A 25,737-nucleotide genomic window follows, 5' to 3' on the forward strand; every position below is an offset into this window, starting at 1 on the left:
CTTACAATTTCTAAATACAATGAAACTTTTTTTGTATGTAGAGAACTGTGATACAATGCTTTGTGCAAAGTTTGAGGCATCAGAACTTCATAGTGTTTAAATTAAAAATAATTAAATTGATCGTATTTTCATAATATTAGCAACTTTTTACTGTTGTAGCTCCGAAACCCTTTCACCCAATGATCAAAATCATGGTTTATTTTGATGCTGAAAAGTTAAAGTTTATATTGACATATAAACAGTTTTTCTTACTTTTCATGGAAATGGAGAAATTTAGATTTTTCTTAATTAAGACACCTTTGCCCACGAAAAAATATTTTAAAAATATATGTTAGATTCCGCATTGAAAGTACAAATAAACATATTTTTTTACTGATGGTTTGTTGATAAGAAAGTATTGAAAATATAAAATAAAGAAAATAAATAGTACACGCGTGAACTAACCAGCTGACTGTGAGACGGGAGCTAGCCGAGACAAGCAAGGCCAGGAGACAAACACATAATGTTTCGTTTAGTAGCGCATAGCTGGGCTAGCTTTATCACAAGTTTTCATAAACACAGGAGTAAAATGACGCCCAACGCTCGCTTATCTTCAGCTCTCGGCCAGTGCGTGCGGTACTGCGCCGTTCAAGTCCAGGCGTGTGAAAAAAATCTATTTAATACCCTCGAAACTTATTGCCATACCACAAAGCTAGCAATGCCGAATCCCTCTTAATAATGCAAGGTTTTTCCTCAATATTTTTTTTACATTTTTACAAATTGGCAAAAAGCCTAAAAGTAAGTAAAATCAGATTATCCGTCTCTCTGTATACAATAAAAATAAGTATTATTTTCTTATCATAACATACCAAATGTCAGCTTCAAAATGAGCTCCCGTTCAATGTTCTGCAGTAAATGGTTCCAGAGTTCGAGCGCTGAAAGAGGCTTGTTTTTATAAAATACGCTAAATTTGTCGCTCAACAATACGAAAACCGTTTGATTTTCGATAGTATATTTTTGAAAATGTACTCCTCTCAGCACCTTGTATAAATAGGGAAAAAATTAGAGTATAAAAATAATGCGAGGTTTTTTACTGATCGATTTCATATGGAATAGCCCACTCGTAGCTGCTAGTGGGTATGCTCTCTACCTCTTTCTGCTGCACGATGGGGCACATGGGATGGCTCCGCTTACCCTTTGCAAATTTCAGCGAGTGCTGACGACCACTGCTATAGATGTTAAGCATTTACTACCGAAAATACAGTCCAGCCTGGTTAATACGATGTTCAAGAGATCGTTAAAATAATCGCATTATCCAAGATTAAAAAGAATATATAATATGCAAGTTTCAATCCTTTGGTCGGCGGGAAAAGGCACATAAGTAAAAAAGTCGATTTTTCTGTTGTATCTAATCACATAAGTCAAGTATTTTTTCTAATTTTTGAAATAATAAAATTTCTTGTTTATTAAATTGAAAAGGGTCTTACTTTTACCAACATACATGAATTTCATTATTGAACTTACATTCAGTTAAAAGTAAATTTAAAAAAAGAAAGTCTCTCCTGAAAAATTCATTTTTTTTTCTACGCCAGAGGCATTTTGATTTACATACACCAACTTTTTCGAGATAAACGGTTCAAAACAACCAACTAAATTTATGAAGACTATAAGGGAATTGTTCGCTGCTCCTCTTGTATAAAAATTCAATGCTATATAGAACAAACAAAACTATTTATTCAGAATTTTGCACAATATTACCAAAGTACAGGACATTCAATTTACAAAAATTAAAACTCGATACTTTTGTTTCTTTCGTGTTAGCATTTATTTTAGTCTTTGATTCATTCAAAATTCTTTCAGTTTATTTAATAGCGATCATAAAATTGTTTCACTCTCATTTTGTTGCCCTCTAACATAGGACCTTAATTCCTGGATGTGGCCCATGATCTGGCCGATTGTAGGCAATGGTTTATCGGGATATTCTGGCCTTTCTTTTTTTTTTTAGTTGGTTATTTAACAACGCTGTATCAACTACGAGGTTATTTAGCGTCGAGATTGGTGATACCGGTAGCGAGATGGTATTTGGCGAGATAAGGCCGAGGATTCGCCATAGATTACCTGGCATTCACTTTACGGTTGTGGAAAACCTCGGAAAAACCCCAACCAGGTAATCAGCTCAAGTGAGGCTCGAACCCGGGCCCGAGCGCAATTTCAGACTGGCAGGCAAGCGCCTTAACCGACTGAGCCACGACGGTGGCTCCTTTCTTCTTCATCAGAAGATACGACTACAGTTTGCTCGCGCTATATTGTGGACTGACATTCATAATTTAGGAACTGAATTTCATTGAATTTCACTTAGAATTGCCAAAAAAATTTGAATTAGGCTACAAACAATTTTTTTACATTGCGTTTTATAGGAGGAAGACCGCGCGAAAAGTTCGAATTATTCACGATTTCAAATTTAAAACGTTGGAATTATACAAGTTGGACTGTAGTGCCCCTGGATTATTAGAAAAAACATGTTACCTGTATTCGAAATGTCCCTCCGCTTCAGATGTGTTATGCAGGGTTTCGTTTTATTTCAAAGTATCCTTTCGGTGATGCACAGTACGGAATCAACGTCTTAGTTTATGATTTCCTTTAAGTTACTAAATAATTGCAGGAAAGACGTTGGAATTGTGAACCCATAAGTAAAAGAAAGAATGATTATAAATCGTAAATTTGCTCTCTCATCATGGTTGCTATGTTACATACTGATCAATTCTTGCTAATTGTTATTGACAATGACAAATTTAACTATATATGTGGAACAATAAAAAGAAACCTCAAACAAACTAGGAAAGAAACTAAAATAAAATTTTATAAAATAATGGCAGTGCCCATGTTCCTATATGGCTCGGAATGTTGGACATTAAGAAAAAGTGAAGAGAGAAAAATAGAGGCCGCCGAAATGCGATTCCTAATGAGTAGACATCGGATTTTTAGGCACTAAAAATTGCAGTTTTAGGCGCCTAAAATAAGCTCAAAATTTGTAAAATTAGGCTCTATTTTAATGAAAATAGGCATTTTAGGCACATCAAGGTATCATACTTATTTCTTTCACTGAAATTTTTAGTTATACACTAAAATACGCACAAAAAAGTATGTTTAAACATTAAAAAAGAATACTATATTGTATTTATAAACAGAGCTGCACAAATTTAATATATTGAAACTAATGAAATAATGATTATTGATATCAAGATTACTCATTTTAAGTTATTGAAATTCAGTTCCATGCTCAGACTTTATTATAATTATCTGCACAGTACACCACCAGAATTTTTTCTAAATTCTCCGCAGTTAACCTTTGCCTTTTGTCACTGAGAATCATTTTGAAAGCAGAAAAACTTCTTTCAACCAAAACTGATGTGAGAGGCGCAAATTTTAAATTAGGTACAATAGAAACATCAATACTTACTTGAACATTTACACTTTCCCCCGATATCACTCTTGATACTTTTTCCAACAATGAAAATCCTACATTCTTATTTAATACGTTGTCCCACTTATTTTTAACTTTTTTCCCAGTTTCGCCCAAAGCAGAATGTATGTTCACTTGAGCTTCCTTTACTATTGCTATTTGGCTACAAAGAGATTGTTTTTCACGTTCTAATTGTTCAATGCTTGCAGGTATGAAAGAAAAGTTTGATGTTATGTAGGCAATATCGTTTTTCACTCGTGAGTCATTCAGACAATCTTTCACTGCTTTCACACACGCTGCACTATCAGTTTCAGGTAATTTATCAATAACTGTGACCACTTCTTTAAAATACTTAGAATAATACACCACTGACTGAATCCAGGTTCCCCATCGTGTAACAACCGGCTGAGGTGGGAGTGGGATATCTGGAAAGTTCTCTCTAAATATTGAAATCCTGGATGGGGCTTTACAAAAACATTTTTTTGTGTTAGAAATAAACGAATTGACAAGAGGAAATTCATTCCGGATTGTTTCAGAAACCATGTGAAGGCCATGTGCTAGACAGGTTACATGCGTGAGGTTAGGATAAAATGTTTTAAGAAGTGGAGCTGCAGCAACCATGTATGAGGCAGCATCAGTACAAAACAACAGAACTTTAGAATCGTCTATATTACCTGAGTATAAAGACTGTAGGCCTTTATTTACAAAATAAGCAATGGCTTGGCTATTCACTTTCGAAAGTTCCTTAACACATACGAGGTGTGGAATCGAAGGTCCATCAGGACTAAGTTTTCCTACTACCATATTTGCTACATACCTATTCATAGGATCTGAGGTTTCATCCACAGAGACCCATATGTAAGAATCACCTATATCCTCCCGAATGGAAGCTAAAGTTTCATGGTATATTCTAAGTAATTTTTTCTTAGGGTCGACTCAGATGGGATATTATGTTTGCAGTATTTTTGTAAAAACTGTCTTAAAACCGGATTTTCAATTGCATTCCAGGGAATGTTAGCAGCAACAAACGCTCTGGTTAAATCAGCATAGAAATTGCTGCTGAGATTGGATGAAGTAGGCTGTGTTAGTAAAGTTTGTTGCAGTTGATTTTTCTGCTGAGCTTTAGCCTTATGAGCCGCTCCTTGCACATGCTGCTTTAGGTGGCACTTCTTTTCTTGCGAAATCTAAAAATGTAAAGTAAACTGAATTAAAATAAAATCCTAATTGTTGTATTGCCGTATTTCTATCACAAAGTTAGTGGGTTCGAACAATCAAAATTTTAATGACCTGCAAATACTTTAACTATCGGAATTTAAAAGGTTAAAGTGTAGTGGTCTTAAAAAGAATTATACCTCAGGATAGCTCAGTCAATGTATAAATATTATAGGCCTACTCATTAAAATTAATAGAATTTATATATTTCAACTATTGTTACATACCTGTTTGCTACAAATCTTGCAGAATATTATTTTTCCATCATAAGTGAATTCTGAATATTCTGTTAGCCATTGCCGGATCAATGTAGATTTTGCACTTATATTTTTCGGCATTATCGCGTTAAACTTCACAGGAAAACGTCCTACCGCTCAAAACTTCTCAACACAAATAAGGTGAGGGAAAGAGCAACTGTTAACGAGCATTCAAATGAACCGTTGTTATTGGGATTCAATTGGACAAAAATACAAAGTTCCACTTATTGTTGCATTTCCTGGTAGTGTTAACACTAGGAGGGCCATTCTTTTAAATATTTTGTAACGGTTTACCCTACTAATTCGCAGTTTTACGACTTTTCATAAATATTTCAAAAACACTCTTTCTCCAAAAATTGTGATTTTATGACACTCTGAAGGGCAGTACAGCTAATCGGTTTCAGACCGAAAACAGTCATTTTTATAGTATAGTATATCTCTGAATCGGTAGCAGCACATGTTGTGATTGTTGCCTGCTTCAAAACTAAGGTTGGTTCTTTGTCGGCATTTATGCCTCCAAACATGTTAAATTCGGTGAAATCTATTGCGAGTGTCGTGAGATTCAAAACATTTTGTTTCCTTTATCAATGGTTTCATGGCCGGTGTGAAGCAAACTTTCCACTTTTTAAATGCCTTAAATTTCGAAGTGAATGCATGTATAAATTATAAAAAGTAAGAGTAAAATGCGAAACTTTACAGTGAGTTAGGCATTTTAGGCGAATATTAACAAATTAGGCTCTAATAACCGTTTTAGGGCATTTTAGGGCACTATAAAACTCTTTGAATACCTTTCAATTTCCATGAAATACAAATATTAATAATTCTTTTTACTTTTCTCCTAAAGAAACAAAATAGGCATTTGCCCTAGAATCCGATGTCTGCTAATGAGTATAGCTGGCTACACTTTGTTAGATAAAAGGAGAAATGATGACACAAGAAAGGAATTATGCATCTTTAAACTAACAGAGAAGATACACCAATTTAGAACTAAGTGGAGGGAACATGTGGAAAGAATGGAAGAATACCGCATTCCATAACTGCTGTTAGATTACAGACCAACAGGTAAAAGAAACATTGGCAGACCAAAGAAAAGATGGACTCAACAAATGTTTCATGCATGAGACCGAAACAAGCCTTTAGAGGCTTAAACCTTGACGATGATGATGATGATGATGATGATGATGATGATGATGATGATGATGATGATGATGATGATGATGACGACAAAAGGCTTTGAATTCCAGAAGTGAACGTGGAAATTTTAAAATATTATTTGAATGCAGATGTTTTTATTTTCCAACTAAATCCCTGCCTATGCCTAACAAATTTTGATGATTATGATTGTCACAGTAATGATAATATCGAAAATGATAATAATAACAATAATAATAATAATAATAATAATAATAATAATAATAATAATAATAATAATAATAATATTTATTTATTTATGTATGTATTTATGTATGTATTTATTTATTTATGTATTTATGTATGTATGTATTTATTTATGTAGGCCTATTTATTTATTTATTTTATTTTATTTATTTATTTATGTATTTATTTATTTATTTTATTTATTTATTTTATTTATTAATCCATTTATTTATTTCATTTATTCATTCCATTTATTTATTTTATTTATTTATTTATATATGTATGTATTTATTAATTTATTTATTTATGTATTCATTTATTTCATTTATTTATTTATTTATTTATTTATTTATTTATTTATTTATTTATTTATTTATTTCGAATATTAATGTGCAAAACAACAGGACAAAGCCAATTACAGTTTAGCACAAAATAAAAAAAAAAAACAAAAAAAAAAACAGAACAAATGATTATGAGAATGAATGACAGAAAATGGCAGTGAGATGAAAAACAATCAATATAATGGTCAACATTAATCATTCACCAAATGCAACAAAATAAACGGCAATATCTAACAAATAATAAAAGATATTAAATAACAATTAAGGATATATCATGCATAAGTAAAATCAAATCAGATCTTGCAAATTAGCACTTTTAAAACACCTGGCTACTGGAGAAAGAGATTTAAATAATTTAGTGAAGAAAATTCTTTGACCACGAAAACCTTTCACGGGAATTCTAAGGTAGGTGTTATGTATAAAAGAATCACAATCAATGAAAACATTAATAGCATTATTAAAGAGAGTGTAATCAATATCCTGACGTCTCGAACACAAACTGGTATAGTTAATAATAATAATAATAATAATATTAATAATAATAATAATAATAATAATAATAGTAATAATAATAATAATAATAATAATAATAATAATAATAATAATAATAATAATAATAATGTCTGTTCTCAAAAAAGATGAAAGTTAGAATTTATAAAACACTTATATTACTGGTTGTTCTCTATGGTTGTGAAACTTGGACTCTCACTTTGAGAGAGGAACAGAGATTAAGGGTGTTTGAGAATAAGGTGCTTAGAAAAATATTTGGGGCCAAGAGGAATGAAGTAACAGGAGAATGGAGAAAGTTACACAATGCAGAACTGCATGCATTGTATTCTTCACCTGACATAATTAGGAACATTAAATCCAGACATTTGAGATGGGCAGGGGATGCAGCACGTATGGGCGAATCCAAAAATGCATATAGAGTGTTAGTTGGGAGGCCCGAGCTAAAAAGATCTTTTGGAAGGCCGAGACGTAGATGGAAAGATAATATTAAAAAGGATTTGAGGGAGGTGGGATATGATGATAGAGACTGGATTAATCTTGCTCAGGACAGGGACCGATGGCGGGTGGTGGTGGTGATTCAGTTTATGCCTTGCCCTGATGCAAAAGAAAAATAAAGTAGTTTAAGTTCTGATTTAAAGAAGTTCTATCAAATTAACATGCAAAAATAAAATTGTTGCTTTATATTAGGTTCATAGATAAGTTTGTAGCATTTTTGTTCATGACTACTATGCATTAGGAGATTGTTTATAATTTGTCATTTGTTGTTTATCGTTTGTCATTTGTTATTTGAATTGTTGTGCTTGTATATAAGTCTTGAATTTTGCGGATTGATTTGGGGAAAGTTTGTGCTATACGTGCTCTAAAGAAGATGAAGTGTCAAGTGGAAAAAAAAGAACACTTCCGACATATTCCTCTATTTAAGTTTAATAGAGGAACAAAGGCAGACGAGGCAGCTCGAAACATTTGTGCCGTGTACGGGGAGAATGCCATCAGAAAAAGAACTGCAAGAAAATAGTTCTGTCGTTTCAACACAAAACATCCTGTACAAAAGTTAGTGTACATAAGATCATTTTATGCATCTGGTAGGATGAAGAAGGCATCATGTACTATGGATTGCTTCCCAGGAATGTAACCGCAACTGCTTACATTTATTTTCCACAATTCAGATGCCTTGCGGCCGCAGTTGAAGCAAAACGACCGGGAAACTGCATCAAGTGCTGCTCCAACATGGCAATGCACGCTCTTGCTCCATTGACATAATGAAATCAGCTATCCAGGAACTTGTTTGAGAGATGATCCCAAATTCCTTGTATTCTCCCGATTTTGCACCCTCAGATTTTGATCTTTTCCGTTCTCTTAAGGAAAGATGCTTTACAAACTTGGCTTGACGACTATTTTACCTCTAAACTAGCAGATTTCTTCAGGAACGGAATTGAAAAACTACCCCAGCATTGGAACAGAGTCATAGATAATGTAGAAGAATATATTACTGATTAATTTTGGTCTTCCATCCATGTCAAACGAAAATTTTCGTCACAGCAAAAAACATTACCAACTTTTGCATTGACTCAATACACAGAGATGAGAAGTTGCCAAGTAAATGTTAAGGATAAATTGTGAACACGTTGGATGTGTCTGGAACAGTTCCTGCATTTGTGTGGAGTAGGGGAACAGAAAAATGAATGTTATCTCATCAAAGTCCTCTGATAATACCTTCCCTTATTGTATCATAAAAGGTTAGATGTGAGTTTGTGATATTTTCGTCTTCAGGTACTGCACCGAGTACCAAGACACCACCTTCCTCACTGCCTCCAGAAGTGAGCGAAAGAGTTGAAGAAGAAGATGAGGAGGAACCCCCAACAGAATCAGGTATGGAAAGTTAGGAACTCTTTCTTTAATATATCTAGCCTAAGACATAGGAGCCCCATTCCTTTTGAAAGCGCTTCACACTTCCCTTTGGACCTCACACACTTATGCCAACTTTTGTCCACACCTGTGGAGTAAAGGCTAGCGCGTCTGGCCGCGAAACCAGGTGTCTCGGGTTCGAATCCTGGTTGGGGCAAGTTATCTGGTTGAGGTTTTTTCCGGGGTTTTCCCTCAACCCAATACGAGCAAATACTAGGTAACTTTCGGTGCTGGACCCCGGACACATTTCACCGGTATTGTCACCTTCATTTCATAACCTGAGATGTTGATACAGCGTCGTAAAATAACCCAGTAAATATAAACAATCTGCAATGTCCTTTTTCAGTTGCCTCGTCACTTTCTCCTTAATGTTGCCCCCAGTCTACAATATCTTCCCTTTCAGCAGCAATTTTAGTTTTGAGAATAAGTAAAAAATCTCAGGGATCCAAGTCTGGGCTGTATAGGGTGTGATATACTCGTACTTAGGTAATGCGATGCTTTACCCAAAAAGAAGTGACAGAGAATTCATAGAATTCCTGTAATTGCATTAAACGCTAATGTTCATGGTTGAGTGTTATTGTGGTATTTAGACTTTTAAGGAATTGGTTCTTATTTATCAGGATAGCCACCGGCGTGGCTCAATCGGTTAAGGTGCTTGCCTGCCGGTTTGAAGTTGCGTTCGGTCGCGGGTTCGATCCCCGCTTGGGCTGATTACCTGGTTGGTTTTTTTCCGAGGCTTTCCCCAAACGTAATATGAATGCAAGGTAATCTATGGTGAATCCTCGGCCTCATCTTGCTATCACCAATCTCATCGATGCTAAATAACCTAGTAGTTGATAGAGTGTCGTTAAATAATCAACTAAAATAAAAAAAATTATCGGGATTGTGAATATGATTGAGAGTGAAATAAATTTAATGTAATTTATCTTTTATATTGTTAATGATTAATTTTCTTTATTTCTTTTTTGAATGTATACCATACAGAGTGTTAATTAAATATGGAATATCGCTACCAACTTCTTTTTAGTTGGTCAGTTAATAAAGCTCTGTCAACTACCCAGTTATTTATCGTCGATGAAATTCGCGATAGCGAGATGATATTTGGCGAGATTAGACCGAGCATTCGTCATAGATTACCTGACATTTGTCTTATGGCTGGGGAAAGCTTCGGGGGGGGGGGGGAACCCCAAGCAGAAATCGAACCCATGCCCGAGTATCAAATAACTCTAAAGGATTGTGATTTATTAATAAAGTTTATTTTAATTGAGTATGTCTGATGTCTATAACCAGAATTAGAAAGCTCTGTTGGATTTTTAAGCAAGTTTTTTCATTCTGATAGGTTTATAACAGTTGTTTCAGAACTGTTCTTTACTGTCAGCTTATTTATGCACTCAAACAAGTTACTTTCTCTCCTAGATTGAATAGGTTTATTTTCCTACTTCCACACGTTTTATCTGACTTTCTTTCTTTTTTTTTTTTTTTTTTTTTTTTTCAAATTCAAATTCAAATTTATTCATAATTTACATTTGAAATGGTACATTTGAATAGATACCCGAAATGAGCATATGCTCGTGCTCGGGTACAGTGCAGTAGAGTCGACATAAATTTTATAGATATCAATAAAATAATGTTGAAAATAATAGTAATAATAGAAGAATAACAGTGACGGATATAATATAAAGATAGTAATACAAATTAATAATAATAATAATAATAATAATAATAATAATAATAATAATAATAGAAGAAGAATAACAGTGACGGAGATAATATAAAGATAATAATACAAATTAATAATAATAATAATAATAATAATAATAATAATAATAATAATAATAATAGAAGAATAACAGTGACGGAGATAATATAAAGATAGTAATACAAATTAATTAATTAATTAATAATAATAATAATAAAACAAAAATATTAGCAATAATAAAATAATAACTAAGACTGATAAAATAAAATATAAAAGCACTTAGCGAGAGTTATATAAGCATATAATAACCAGAAAAAAAATAACGAACTCGAAATCAACAAAAAAGTTCGTTGTATCGCAGATGACAGCAACCGCCTTATTGATATTGTGTTATGCGATATTGCAAGGAGGGGGGAGCGAAGGTCTACATCTTAACGTTCTCGTCGAATCTTCTATCATACAATCATGGGAAGTTTATGCTGAAAAATAAAAGACTGACTTGTTACTTTTTTCTATCATTCCTCGGTATGATGTCTATATAACCCTTGCCTAGAGATGTTGGAAGTAGAATTAACACCAAATACAGGTAGGCTACTACAATCGTATTCCATTGTGTGGCAGATGGGAGTGCCCAGTGTGGACTGGTGTCTGTACAGCCTGCGCCCCTCGTGAGCCACGGACAAAATACAGCAAGGGGGCAGTTCCCGTGGCATGCAGCCCTATACCAGTCCAAAGAGTTGAACCCAGTCTACAAATGTGGAGGATCATTAATCGGTCCTAAGACAATTCTTACGGGTAAGTGTCTCGCTTCAACGCAGCAGAGAGAAAGCGGCCAAGAACTTTTTTCTACTGCATGGATTTTCATGTAATTTTTAGAATTTATTCCATATGAAAATATAGAGGTATGATCAAAATTTCATGAAATTTGGTTCAGCCACCGGCGTAGCTCGGTCGGTTAAGGCGCTTGCCTGCTGATCTGGAATTGCTCTCGAGCACAGGTTCGATTCCCGCTTTGGCTGATTACCTAGTTGGGTTTTTTCCGAAGTTTTCCCCAACTGTAAAGCAAATGTCGGGTAATCTATGGCGAACCCTCGGCCTCATCTCGCCAAATATCATATCGCTATCACCAGTTCCATCGACGCTAAATAACCACGTAGTTGATACAGCGTCGTTAAATAATCAAGTAAAAAAAATTGGTTCAATACTTTTGAAGAAAAGAGTTAAATTTGTGTTCACTTAAATTTAGAAAACCAACTTTTTTATTCAATTTATATTTTTATTCTAGTTTCTTTATATAATTTCAAAGAAAACATATAAGTTAGGTATGAAAAAGTATAATCATAGCCCTTTGCTCTCTGGTTAGAGTTGTGCGTCAATTAAATAACAATCACTATGTGCTGTACATTTTTATACTAAGAAAATGTTGCACATGATGAAGCGAGATATAAAGACAGTGTACAATAAAAAATAAACAATTATTCTCAAAAAACGAACATAAAATCTCCAGTGTGCAATAATATGCCCAGAAATTATTGACAGGTTAAATTGATTTTACGTTTAAAACATTGATACCAGTTAATTGTACTAGACACTAGTGAAATAATATAGCTTACTGTACCTCCACATACGTTAACCTTCTAGAGAGCCGTTCCGAAACACATCGCCAATGTCGTATCGTTCAATTGTTCAGTACAGAACTGAAGAAATAAGTTTTTTAAATTTAAAAGTCATGTTGAGTTCAGGTAAGTTTGTGAAATAATATCATATAAATTAGTTTATATTTTTCAGTCAATCACTTATCATGTTAAGTGATTGACTGAAAAATAAAAACTACTGGGTGTTCATTTCAAAGTGTGTCATGACGTCACTGTTGTGAGTCAGCGATTTGAAACGAGTTTCAGCTTTTATGTCAGAGAAGTTGCCTATTAACACGTTGAATGCCACTTGACGCGTATACACGTCACACGGTCCTAGCGCCATATGCCAATGACGCGCATGCACGTCATAGTTGTTTTCTTGCTTTCCCGCGCATTATTCCTTCAGTATTTTGGTTATCCTGTATTGTTATGTAGTATTACTTACTGGAAGGGTGCTGCAACTTATTATCATTCTTGGTTATTACCTTCCGCTCATTTAAGTAGAGGAATCATGGATGATAAATTAGATGATAATTTTGAGACGCCTCCAGGTCCTTCAAATGCAAAAAATCGTAAAAGTGCGCCAGATAAACTTGCAAGAATGACGAAATTGTGCGTCCAGTGAATACTTCAATGCCTGATTCGGACAGTGACAGTGATTTCAATCCAAATGAAAGCCAAAGTGAAAGTGAAAATGAAAGTGAAAGTGAGAGTGATAGTGAAAGTGAAACTGATTTTGAAACATCTAATAATTCAAGTACTACTCCAGTAGCCACTCCAGTTCAAAATGTGGATATTTCGACGTCTTATTTATCTCGACTGAATTTGAAGACAGTATTGTTGAAACAGTAAATAAAAGAGGGCAAAAAGTACAAAAGCCGCATGCAATTGAAAAGTATAATAATCACATGTCAGGTGTCGATCGGCAAGATCAAATGCTTTCGTATTACCCATGTGAAAGAAAAACAGTTCGGTGGTATAAAAAAATTGACATCCACCTCTTCCAAATAATGTTACTGAACGCACATAATTTGCATCACCACAAGGAGTAGGATTTCGTTATATGATTTCAGACTTTCAGTAACACGATATTTGCTCTCGTATGCAACACTCAGCAGTCCAACAATCAAACTACTGGTATCACCAGCTGTGAAACACCTGTCTGCAAAACAACGCGCTAAAAAAAAAAAAAAAAAGGAAACGCTGCAAAGTGTGTTACGAGAATGGCAGAAGAAAAGAATCAACATTCTACTGTTTTGATTGCCTTGGTCAACCTGGATTGTGTGTCGATCCCTGTTTCGGAATCTACCACAAATGAAGTAAGATAGGCCTAATTTGTTTTTCTCTAACAATATTTCAATATACGGTCACGTAAAAACAAAAATAAGTGTGACGCGTAAACGCGTCAAATGGAACTGATATTGGAATTATTAACGTGGTGCCGGTGACGCATAAATGCGTCATCAAGGTTTCAAACATTGTCTGTGCTCAAAATTGTATATGAGGCTAAAAATTATTCATAGACACTATTACATGATAAATAAACACAAAAAACTAATCGGCTCCTGGGGATAGATTTTGCAACAATACAGTCGGCAGCGAACGTGTTAATCAAGGCGTTCAATCTGAACTTGAGAACATGTACGGTATAACTTGAACGTCGTAGCAACAGATGGCGGTCTGTATGGTCTGTGTACTACCATAATCTCTTTCGAACTGTTTTGCGCGGGCAAGTCGTACGCAGGGTATTTGTTATCATCGGTTGCATACAGAACATTCCACAATACAAATCAAATGCTCTGTGTCCATGTTGACTGTCGAAGTTAATGTCAACAAATACGTAAGTAATCGTCTTGACCCTCTCCCCATACCCCGACAGTAAGAAAAAACCAACGAGTTAGATACTATAGAGAGGACAAAGACCTCAGAAAGTTGAAGACAATTGAACATTGGTCCGCCATGTTTCGGTTAGTCAAAACAAAGGGGCGTGGCTCGGATGTTGTAGGAAATGACTGTGATGAAGTTAGTATTATTGTGAATTGAGTTACATATTAAGACTATGTTAATAAGTAAAAAGTAAAATACACACAAAACTTTACGTTTTATAACAGCTGTAGGCCTATGTTTTATTAATTTCACTAAATATAGCCCAGATATTAAATGACAAGCTATACTCGATGCAACCAAAGCAAAGCACCTAAAGACTGATGAATTTAATCGGCAGAAGAAAAATAAATAATTTTTTGACTTCGTCACAAATTTAATTACCTTACAGCTAATCTAACCTAATATGAAATTATGTAATTCAGTGCTCACCAGGTGATTTCAAGAGAAACGACGTATGTAACTAATAGGAGTAAAATATAGGAAAGGTAGTGGCGAAAATTAAAAAAAAAATCTAGTAATTAAGTTATTGAGAAAAATGCATTTGAAATTGGAATTAACACAGAGAACTTTTGAAAACTGCAATTATTAAAACTACAAATACCCTCTTAACATGCAACATAATAATTAAAGAATGACACTAATAGAAAGTTACTCGTGATCATAACTCACCACATTTATTGAAACGATAAGATACTTACGATTAACATTGTTATCAGAAACAACAGGAGCCACAGCTAAGTACACTTCTTTTCGCGTGATGGAGACATCATGTAGTCTAATATAATTTGAAACAAATATTGTCGCGTAATGGAGACATCGTGTAGTCTAATATAATTTGAAGCCGAGCCCCTACAGCTGAGGCTGCGCAGAAGTTTAGAGTAGGGACAAATTGAAGCTTGCGTCCGCCGCCATGTTTTGGGAGTAGCACGGCTAGCAGACGGCTGCACTATACAATGCTGAATGTTTAATATATATGTTTGGTGCCTCTTATAAATCAATCTGAATGGATAAATGAAAATTAACATTTAAAGCAACCACGTTAAAGACATAATCAAGCTTAGTTACCGTTAGTTTGACATGAAACGAAAGAAAACTGCAAAAATTTGATACCGTAACTAAAGATGTTGTATAGTTATTTGACAAAATAGAGCGAACAGAAATACAAATGCATATTGTAGTAATAGTTTAGATGAAAAGAAAATTGTTAGTATTAACTATTATTAACAAAACACTGCCTGTGTAAGACATTACATTAGGCCTATAATGTAAACACGTTTGCTTTGATGTGGACGAGAAATAAACAATTATTATTTATTCGCTTCCATATCACATAATATAGGCCTACACCTGTAAAATAGAAACACATCCCTAATGTTTTAGTTAGAAATATAAGTAGGCCTACCGTGCAATAGCTTATTATCACAGCTGTAGTATGAAATAAACGTTACATGCATGCATTAGTCAATTAGTCATGTAATAAAACTCAGGCCTAGTGTACATAACTTCTTGCCTATTGATTCATCATCATTATTATTATTATTATTATTACTATTATTATTATTATTATTATTATTATTATTATTATTATTATTATTATTATTATTATTGACTCCGTTAAATATTGTCTTACAACATTTTTATGTAAAGTCGTGTTGTACTGGTAATCTGAAGCTGTGTGCTAACATCTGCTCTTTATGTAGTACTTTCTTTTATTTGGTTATTTAATGACGCTGTATCAACTACTAGATTATTTAGCATCGATGGTATTGATGATAGCTAGATGATATTTGGCGAGACGAGGCCAAGGATCCGCCATAGATTACCTGACATTCACCTTACGGTTGGGGATATAAGAAAAAACCCAACCAGGAAATCAGCGGGAATCGAACCTGCGACCGAGCGCAACTCCGGACTGACAGTCCTTAACCCACTGAGCTACGTCAGTAGATCTTTATGCACTTTTATGGTCAGTTTAACAAGTTTAAAATATGGTTATCGGGAGGAATCTGGGATCCATTTTATAAAATATGTTCCTATAAGTACAGAAAGATTGCACAAGTATTCTACTTTTAGAGCACATTGCTTTCATACGATGTAAGAGTGGATAGTAATATGCCATTGAACTGTCAGCATCTGTATAATTGCTCCTTCACTTAAGCGACATATTTCTATAATCTCAGATGATGGTATGACAAGACTCCCATTATTCTTTCGTTAAAAAATAAAAGAGATTTTGTTTACTGGTGGTAGCCTACGTACCATAAATTGAGTCTTTAGATTTATTACGCCATATTTTTCTTAATGATTTAACAACTAAGCCAGCAATGAATACAATCACATTTTGACAATATTGTGTCATTGAGAATGATGTAAGAATGAGGGAATTGCAATCAATGTCTGCAGTAGAAGAGTCATATCGCCTCTGATTCTCAAAACACTGAGGATTATTATTATTACAGTGCGTTAGATGTTAGGATAATACCATTGGGTATATAGACATTTTTAACGGACATTCCTCTCTTTGTAATACCGTATAATTTAAATAAATTATTTACGTATTTTCTAACGTATATAATAACATAAGTAAAAATATTCCATGTATTCGGTCTTAGGAAATAGAAATAAACTAATAAGTCTATTTATGAGCAATATAAGGCGTTTATATTTAAAACAATGCTTAGTTACAATATTTAGATTTACTTCTGTTATTTTATATTATACGTTAGAAAATACGTAAATAAGTTTAGTTACTGTATATTACAGTGAAGGAGGAAATCCACTAAGAAAACGCCTATGTACTCAATGGTATTTTCTAAACTCCGAATGCTCCCCAAACATGGCGTCGCGCGAACCTGCGCGAGAGGTTTCAAATTTGTACACGACACCAACGCCAATTGTGTGTCTAGATATATAACTACAACGTCTTTGTTTGAAACAAACATTGATCTCACACGTGTCTCGCATCTAGGCAGAGGCTTTTGCAGAATAAAACTGTTCTTACATTATTTTGAACAATAATGACAAATTGTGTGTGATGCAAGCGCTAACTTTCCTCTTTGTTAACAAAAAGAGCCCTACGCATTAATAAAAAGAAAATTGGAGTAGCCCCTATAAACACAATAAATACTAAACTCTTGATGGTACAAACTTATTAATATAGATATTTCGCTTATGCTCAGTCCGTCTTATCTTATAATTCTCTGCGGCAATGGTACCTGTATTGAGAGGGTTTATCCAGCGACGAATATTATGATTTACGGTACATTTCATTTAAATCCGAGGGAATGAGACATTTTTGGAAATTTTAAAGTCTTAATTATTACTTTTTCATTTATAAATCAGCTTTTTACAAAACCTATAGCGAAATGTTTAAATTAAATATTTATGTATCTGAAAAATATAATACATGTACCAACTCGTTGCAGTGTACCTTTGATAAGCACTCCTTGCGGAGGCTGGCGGTACTATAGATCGCCATGTTTTTTAGGGAACGATCCATAGTACTGTTGGCCTCCGCAGGGAGCGCTTATCAGAGGTCTTCAGCCTCTCTATAGTATCTAACTCGTTGGAAAAAACCCACCTCAGCACATGTTTCCAAACAGTTCACATTCCTACCACTACCGGCATTACCAACGAGTTAGAAAGAATCTTTCTCTTTCTAACTCGTTGGGCATTACCATGTCGGCACAGCATATCTTGAGGTATTAAGATGCAACTTCAACATTTTTCCCCCATTACGTGATCACCAGCTGAAATCTAGTGTTTTTGCAGCCCCCAGGTTCACTTCACTACTGGCAACACTTACTTCAACATCCACATGTTCTAGATATCATGATAGTTAGTCATTTTGTAGTTCTTATGTTGGTACACTTGGAATTATTATTCAGGCCTACTTGCTACTCGATTTAAAATGCACTAGATTTATTCAAACGTAATATGTACGTGTATTTTATATCGCGATTATAATATATATAATATATTCCGGAAATTGCGAGTTGTACGTGAAGTTACTATTTCCATCACATCACATATTACAACTCTGTGGTGCAATTATTGTTATTATCAGAACTACCGGTATTGTATGTTTCTAGGTAAGTAGAAATTTTGGAGCATTACATTGCAATATTACAATAAATTAACATATTAGAATGTTGTGTTGTATTAAGATTCACTGTTATTTAATATGTATTAAGATATTATATTACATAGGCATACTTATATTCTAGAATAGTGAAATTTATAATTAGGCCTACAGATGATTCTGCTGAGGTAAGAGCATTATTTTAACTTTAAAACATTATTCACATACAAATAAATTATATGATATAACAATTACATTTTTATCATAATATAAGGTATTATCCAGAGAAGCTACATCAAAGAAGGCATGTTTCACTGGCTTATGAGAGATGTATATAGTGATAAACACGTGGTTTATTAGTTTGCTGTTATAAAAACTTCCAACTATCCATTAGAATATACAGGTATCAAATGACTTTTATGTTCAAAGTATTTATAGCTCCAAACTAAAACCATGTGTTATTATCTCACAGAAGTCAGTGGAACAAAAGAAAATAGTGTCTTCTATGGTGCAGTTATTTTGTAGAATTACGTAATGTAATTTTTACATAACCTTACAAATATTCAGTCTAATGAAAGTGAATAAAATCAAGGTTGAAGTTAGGTTAATGTGTAGTTCATATTTTAAAATGCAATAACCATTTTATTTTAAGGTTATAACATGTCCAGAAGGAAAGAGTCTGAAGAACTTACAGGCCTACATCAAGAAAGAAAATACTTTCGTTACAGAGCAGCTTACAATAAGTAGTGGTTAATATGTACAGACAATTGAAGGCTGAAGCAGAATAGGAAGATATCTGTCAAACCAAAGCGGTTCTAATGGCAAGAATTGCAAATCTCTTGTAAGTAGGCCTACCTGTTTTTATAGATAATATTTGACAGGATCATTACAGATCTTATTCCATGAGGATGCATCCATGATAGTGTGTTAAAAAATATTTACGCATAATTTAACATACGAAGACTTTTCTGTAACCTAATCTACTGCAACTTCATGATAAACTAATGCATGTGGTTGAGTTTACATGCAACTGAATTTTGAAAAATTTTAAGCTTACTTAGAAATACAAGTCCCAAATAAAGTAAAGTCCCATCACTGATAACCTTTCGTATGTATAAAAATATTCTTGTTAGAAATTAAGTAAAAAAAAAAAAATAGGTATTCAATAACGCAGGAGAATATTTTTATTATTGTCCCAAGTACTTCAGTGTATTACCATAATCCTTAAGGCTACAGGAATAATTAAAAAGGAGCATATTATATGTTTACTTGTTCCAGATATTGTTACACCACAGGCATGTATGTATAAGAAGCATTAACTTGGACTCTCACTTTGAGAGGGGAACAGAGGTTAAGGGTGTTAGAGTGTAAGGTTCTTAGGAAAATATTTGGGACTAAGAGGGATGAAGTTACAGGAAAATGGAGAAAGTTACACAATGCACAACTGCAAGCATTGTATTCTTCACCTAACATTATTAAATCCAGACGTTTGATGTGGGCAGGGTATGTAGCACGAATGAGTTAGTCCATAAATGCATATAGAGTTAGTTTGAAGACCTTTGGAGAGGCCGAGACGTAGATGGGAGGATAATATTTTGAGGGAGGTGGAATATGATGCTAGGGACTGGATTAATATTGTTCAGGATAGGGACGAATGGTGGGCTTATGTGAGGACAGCAAAAACCTCTGGGTTCCTTAAAAGCCATTTGTGAGTAAATACTGTAAATAAAATATGTAATCTCCATACTTTTATCACAGCATTCATAGAATGCAGTAGAAATAATTATTACCAAATCTAAAAAGAGGCATATGCTGTCTACACCAGGGAAAAACAAGACATATCCACAATCTATAACCGGCATCAGATAATTTTTCCAAGGAAGTCATTGCAAGATTTGTATATGATAGACCGAATCGAGATGAAGAAAATTATGGCAGTAACATTTTCTTTTTTTTTAATTTTAATAAGTTAAAAGACTGTAGACTTTACATTTATAATTACTTCTTATTTATCACTACAGGTACTATTTTCTATGTGCTGGGCCATGTAACAGGAAACTACGATACATACTGCATTTGAAGGATCACGTTCGTCATTAAGGACAATTTTGAAGGAAATGTGGTTTAAATTGAAAAAAAGAGGGCAATCTCACATAAGTAAGAGAAAGTAAAAATATTAATTTTAAGAGAATGTGAGAAATATGAAAAGTGAGGGTCCAAAGTCTGTTGTTTTTCTGGATGAAACGTGGATTTTTATGGATGGCAGGCTTTATTACAATATTTTAAGATAGTAAAGGGAATAAATGTTGTAACATTATTAATTCCATGTATATTTCATAGACTGCAACACATTCATGGAGCAAACCAGTATCGTTGGTGGTAAGGTTCAAGGAGTTATGCATCGACCTGCTGTGGAAGGAAGACTGGTCATTGTACAAGCTGGAACCTAGTAATGTAACTACAATACTATTAAACTATATATAGTGTAGTAACTTTTATTATGTGTTCTATCTAGAATCTAAATATCTTGTTTCTTTTACAGATGCAGATTTAACTTTTTGTATCCAATTTGAAGACTGGCGAAGATTACTATGGTGCCATGAATACAATCCAGAAGTGGGTGGAAATATAGCTTATTGTTGGGTTGAGAAATTTAGGTCGTTTGATTATTATTATGTATAATGCTTTCTACCACAATAAAATTGCAGAATACAAACCCACAACAAAAGGAGACGAGATCAGCTAATGGTAATATAATTTCTGTAGACTCTGAGTAATGAACTGTGATGTTAAGTTGCATTAATTATGTTTAAATGTGAATTTTGTAGACATGACTGAGACTGAATGGAGTTACCATTGCCAGACAATGCAAACAGGAATAAACGACACTTGGAAAGGTGATTCTCTAAATGTAAGTAATTCATAAGTATAATCTTCATCTTGTGATGTTGGTGACGTAAACATTCAATTCATAAGTAATTCCCCTCCCCCCCAAATGGTGGTTAATTGACTGTTGGTCATTCAGCCATATGAAGCGAGTTGTGTAGACCAATTTATCAACACAATCATTGCCCAAGGTGTGTCATAGGAGGCTGGTCTTCGAATACACTAACCTCTCCACCATCCATGCCATGAGGGTTACCATTGTGCACGACATACAGCAGGACAGGTGCATCAGAGGCCACCACTAATTTAAGAAAAGTGAAAATAGTTCTGGTGATCAGACACCTCATATCAAAACCCACTATTTTTTTTTAAATATGATATGCCTACAGATAGATTGCTGTACATTCAAATACAAGGATGCTAGACGATCTCCAAAATGTTATGTTTTATTTAATGATGCTCGCAACTGCAGAGGTTATATCAGCGTCGCCAGATGTGCCGGAATTTTGTCCCGCAGGAGTTCTTTTACATGCCAGTAAATCTACTGACATGAGCCTGTCGCATTTAAGCACACTTAAATGCCATCGACCTGGCCCGGGATCGAACCCACAACCTTGGGCATAGAGTCGGGCAAACAGCCTCTTACTCCCGCTCGTCTCGTAGGCGAGACTAGCTGGCCGATAACGCCAGTTCCGAGAATCGTATTCTCGAGATTGACACTCTCGGGAACGAGGAATACCGGGTCCCGGCCTGTTATCGCACGGCCGACTTATCGTTACGAAATGCGTACACTGACTGCCGGCTTAATTGCCGCCCATCACTGCAATTCGTGACTCTTTCTGAAATATTAATGTTCATGAAGTAATTTAAGAAGGCACAGCAGTGTGGTATGCAATAATACAGCACATTATGATTGTCGACATTCTTACAGAAGTCACACTATTTTAATGAACTATTTATTGCCTTTTTGGAGAAGCAAAATAATGCAGCACTTTCAGCCGTTACCTAATCCTAAGCTAGTCTAAAACAATAACAAGTTATGGTTGGAGCCAGTGGCGTGTGGTGATAAATAATCCTGGTGGTGCACAAATATTTATTATGGTTATGATTATCATATTATTATTATTATTATTATTATTATTATTATTATTATTATTATTATTATTATTATTATTATTATAGGTACTAACCACGACATAACTACTAATATATGTTATATATGTAGATATAGATAGCAAAGTAAAGTGTTCAATTTCTATTGCAGCACACCGTAAATAATATTGTTTTCGCTATATTGCGTTTTATAACACAGTTCACACGTTCACAAGTATTCGATACGTGTGTCGTCTCATCTGCCTTAACTGCTAAAAGTCAGCAGCTTTCTTTATTTCTTTGAAATCTCATCATGGCATACATCAAAATGGCTTGAAGGACTTCGTTCTGTATAGTGTTTGGTGTGCTCTTAAACACTGTTCCTCTTTCCAAATGTTCCTTAAGAGTGCGTCTAATTCAGAACTGAAATTGATCAGGCCAAGAAAAATACTAGCGTTTAAAGATGAGTTTCCCTCTTCGTGACCTCTTAAAGCAACAAAACCGCACGCACATATCTGTTCTTGGTAACTTTATCATTGTGAAGTGCAACAATCCAATTGTGTCTATATGTTTGTTTGACCCAACACTGCTAATTTAACATTATTGTTGAATGTGCAGCTGAAGAATCGTGTTTTTATTTCTTTCATTCATGTGCTTCAAATCAATCATACCTACAGAACGATAATCAAAATTATTTAGTTACTACGCACAGTCCTACATTCAAACAGAAGAATAAATACAATTCATAACACGTAGCCTACTTGTTTTTGTCAATGAATGTTCGCCGCCGAACAATAGGCAAGGAAAACAAAATACAGCGTCTTTTATATTGCAGCCACATATTGTATTTTTCGTAAGTCCGAATGTTGAATTTTCTTGTCACTTCTCTATTACTATTCTTCGTCACTTATAATTTTAATTCCTGTGTACGTCTACCCATCTTCTTTATTTTTATCTTTTCGTGTAAAGTTCTTACAGAAAATTACATATTTAAAAGATTTTGCACACTATTCATTGCAATATTTATGATAGAACGGGCCAAACAGCGACTGCAGAACACATCTGAAAGTGCTCCTAACCCCTCTTACGCACATTGTACTGGCTCAAGGTAACTGGCTCCCTAACATGCTCCAAAGCCTGCCAGTGAAACTCTACTACTGCGCATGCTCGAATGGAACAGTGTGCCGCAAGTGTCGAGTGGTAAACCCAAAGAGTTTGTAATATATAACTAGAGACACCAACGGCGCTAGTTTCGCGTACAAAATTGAACCGCTGTTCGGCCGCCATTAAAGGGAGTTGATGCTTCGCCGGGAGTGCGAGCAGCTCATGCTTATTGAGGAGTACGAATAAATGTAAGTACACTTGAAAGGAAATAATAAGAAAATGGTGAAATACTGCTCCGCAAATAATTGTTCGAACATAGCTACTATTGTAGGATGCTCAGGAAAGCATGCATATCTTAATATTTGAAAGAATGTTGCAAATGCAGATCCTCCTTTGAATGTGTTTACAGAATGTCGGAATATTTCTTGGATAAAGTTTTTCCAGAAACAAATTAATCAGGTTTACAAGGTTGGTTTCGACAATGTCTGTAACGGTTAGGTGCCATCATATTACAGTGGATTATAATAGCAGAGTGCATAAGAAAATCCTCAGACTATATCTGTCTAAAACTGTTTTGTTTCACAATAAATGAATTAATAATGTAATTTTCGTATTGTACAGTATGTACTTCTAGTTTTTGGTTGTATTAAATGCAAAGAAATTAGTGAAAATATAGCTGATGGCCTAGTTAGGCCTATTATTACCACTACTACTAGGTCTACTATGACTACTACTACTAGGCCTACTATTACCACTACTACTAGGCCTACTATTACCACTACTACTAGGTCTATTATTACCACTACTACTAACTAGGTCTCACTACTATTAGGCCTACTAATACCACCAAAACTAGGCCTATTATTACCACTACTACTAGGCCTACCATTACCACTACTACTAGGTCTACTATTACCACTACTAGGCCTACTATTGCTATTACTACTAGGCCTACTATTGCCACAAAAACTAGACCTACTACTACTGCACCTACTATTACCAGTACTACTAGGCCTACTATTACCACTACTACTAGGCCTACTATTACCACTACTCCTAGGCCTATTATTACCACTACTATTAGGCCTACTATTACCACTAGTACTAGGCCTACTATTACCACTACTACTAGGCCTATTATTACCACTACTACTAAGCCTACCATTACCACAAAAACTAGGCCTACTATTACCACTACCGGTACTACTAGGTCTATTATTACCACTACTACTAGGCCTACTATTACCGCTACTAATTGTATTAAAAAGTCTGTACTGACCTCTAACTTGGTGGTCATCAACTACACAATGAATAGATTGTTTTATGATAAAATTTATTCTCATTATATTTTAAATCTGTTTCCAGAATTTTTATGATCTCATATTTCACCACTAAATATTTTCTAAGCCCCATATACCTTCCTCTTCCTTTGCATGAAAGGACTGAAATATAGATCACTTGAAATATTACAGTAAATATCCATTATTATGTCCTTAAAACAATACTAGTAATACTGAAAATTAATGCTGGCATTGCCATTATTCACTATTTCACATACTTATCCCAAGTGTATATGGGTGATTTAATTTATTTTTTTAGAATATCGCCAAACATGAACCATTATAATACTTTAATAAATATAGCGCTTCTCTGCCATTCATGTTTATTTCATCACGACTCATCCTTTGTAAAAGATGTTTAAAACAGTGTCTATCACCAGGCTACATCAATGTATTGTGGTACTCTTTTCTAATTTTGCGCCGCAAACACTCCCTTTAATGGCGGATGCTAGCCGATTCAATTTGTGACATTTTTCTTGCCTGCCACTCACGGGTATGTGTCTCTAGTAAGTATTACAAACTCTTTGGGTAAACCTAAGTCCCAGGCGTCAACAAGACCAGTACACGTGCAGCGTTATTTTTACATAGTAACGTATTATAATAAAGAATTATGTCGCTCACATAGTCTACTGCAGCTCATTGATATACAGTAAATTTAAAAACATGTGTTATTTGAAGAGGTGGTGCACTGCTCCTGTGCTCCTTAAGAGAAATCGCCACTGGTTGGAGCTATGATATACTTTCTCGCTATCAGCATTTTGTTGACATTCCATATTTAATCATTTGATAGTGTTTTGTATACGCTATAGTAATGGATATCACACGACTATTATTATTATATTGCGCGTTCACATCTGGATGTTTCGTTGTTATGGAACGGCATGTTCATCAGGATGGGTAATTATTGCGCTGTGTAAGGACGAAATAAAATAATACTTATTTATATTATTATAAAGGACCAAAGACT

At 34.5% G+C, this 25,737-nt stretch overlaps 1 protein-coding gene across 1 annotated transcript in view; it reads left to right on the forward strand.

Moving 5' to 3' along the window:
• Window positions 1-25,737, forward strand: part of LOC138708664 (serine protease gd-like) — a 46,313-nt gene that overhangs the window by 2,196 nt on the left and 18,380 nt on the right. The window contains exons 2-3 of the mRNA XM_069838750.1: window positions 8,910-9,008; window positions 11,365-11,538. Coding sequence (XP_069694851.1) covers window positions 8,910-9,008; window positions 11,365-11,538 — 273 coding nt within the window. The remainder of the gene's footprint in view (window positions 1-8,909; window positions 9,009-11,364; window positions 11,539-25,737) is intronic.

This window comes from Periplaneta americana, chromosome 11 (genome assembly GCF_040183065.1).
Source record: "Periplaneta americana isolate PAMFEO1 chromosome 11, P.americana_PAMFEO1_priV1, whole genome shotgun sequence".
Taxonomy (NCBI): Eukaryota; Metazoa; Arthropoda; class Insecta; order Blattodea; family Blattidae; genus Periplaneta; species Periplaneta americana.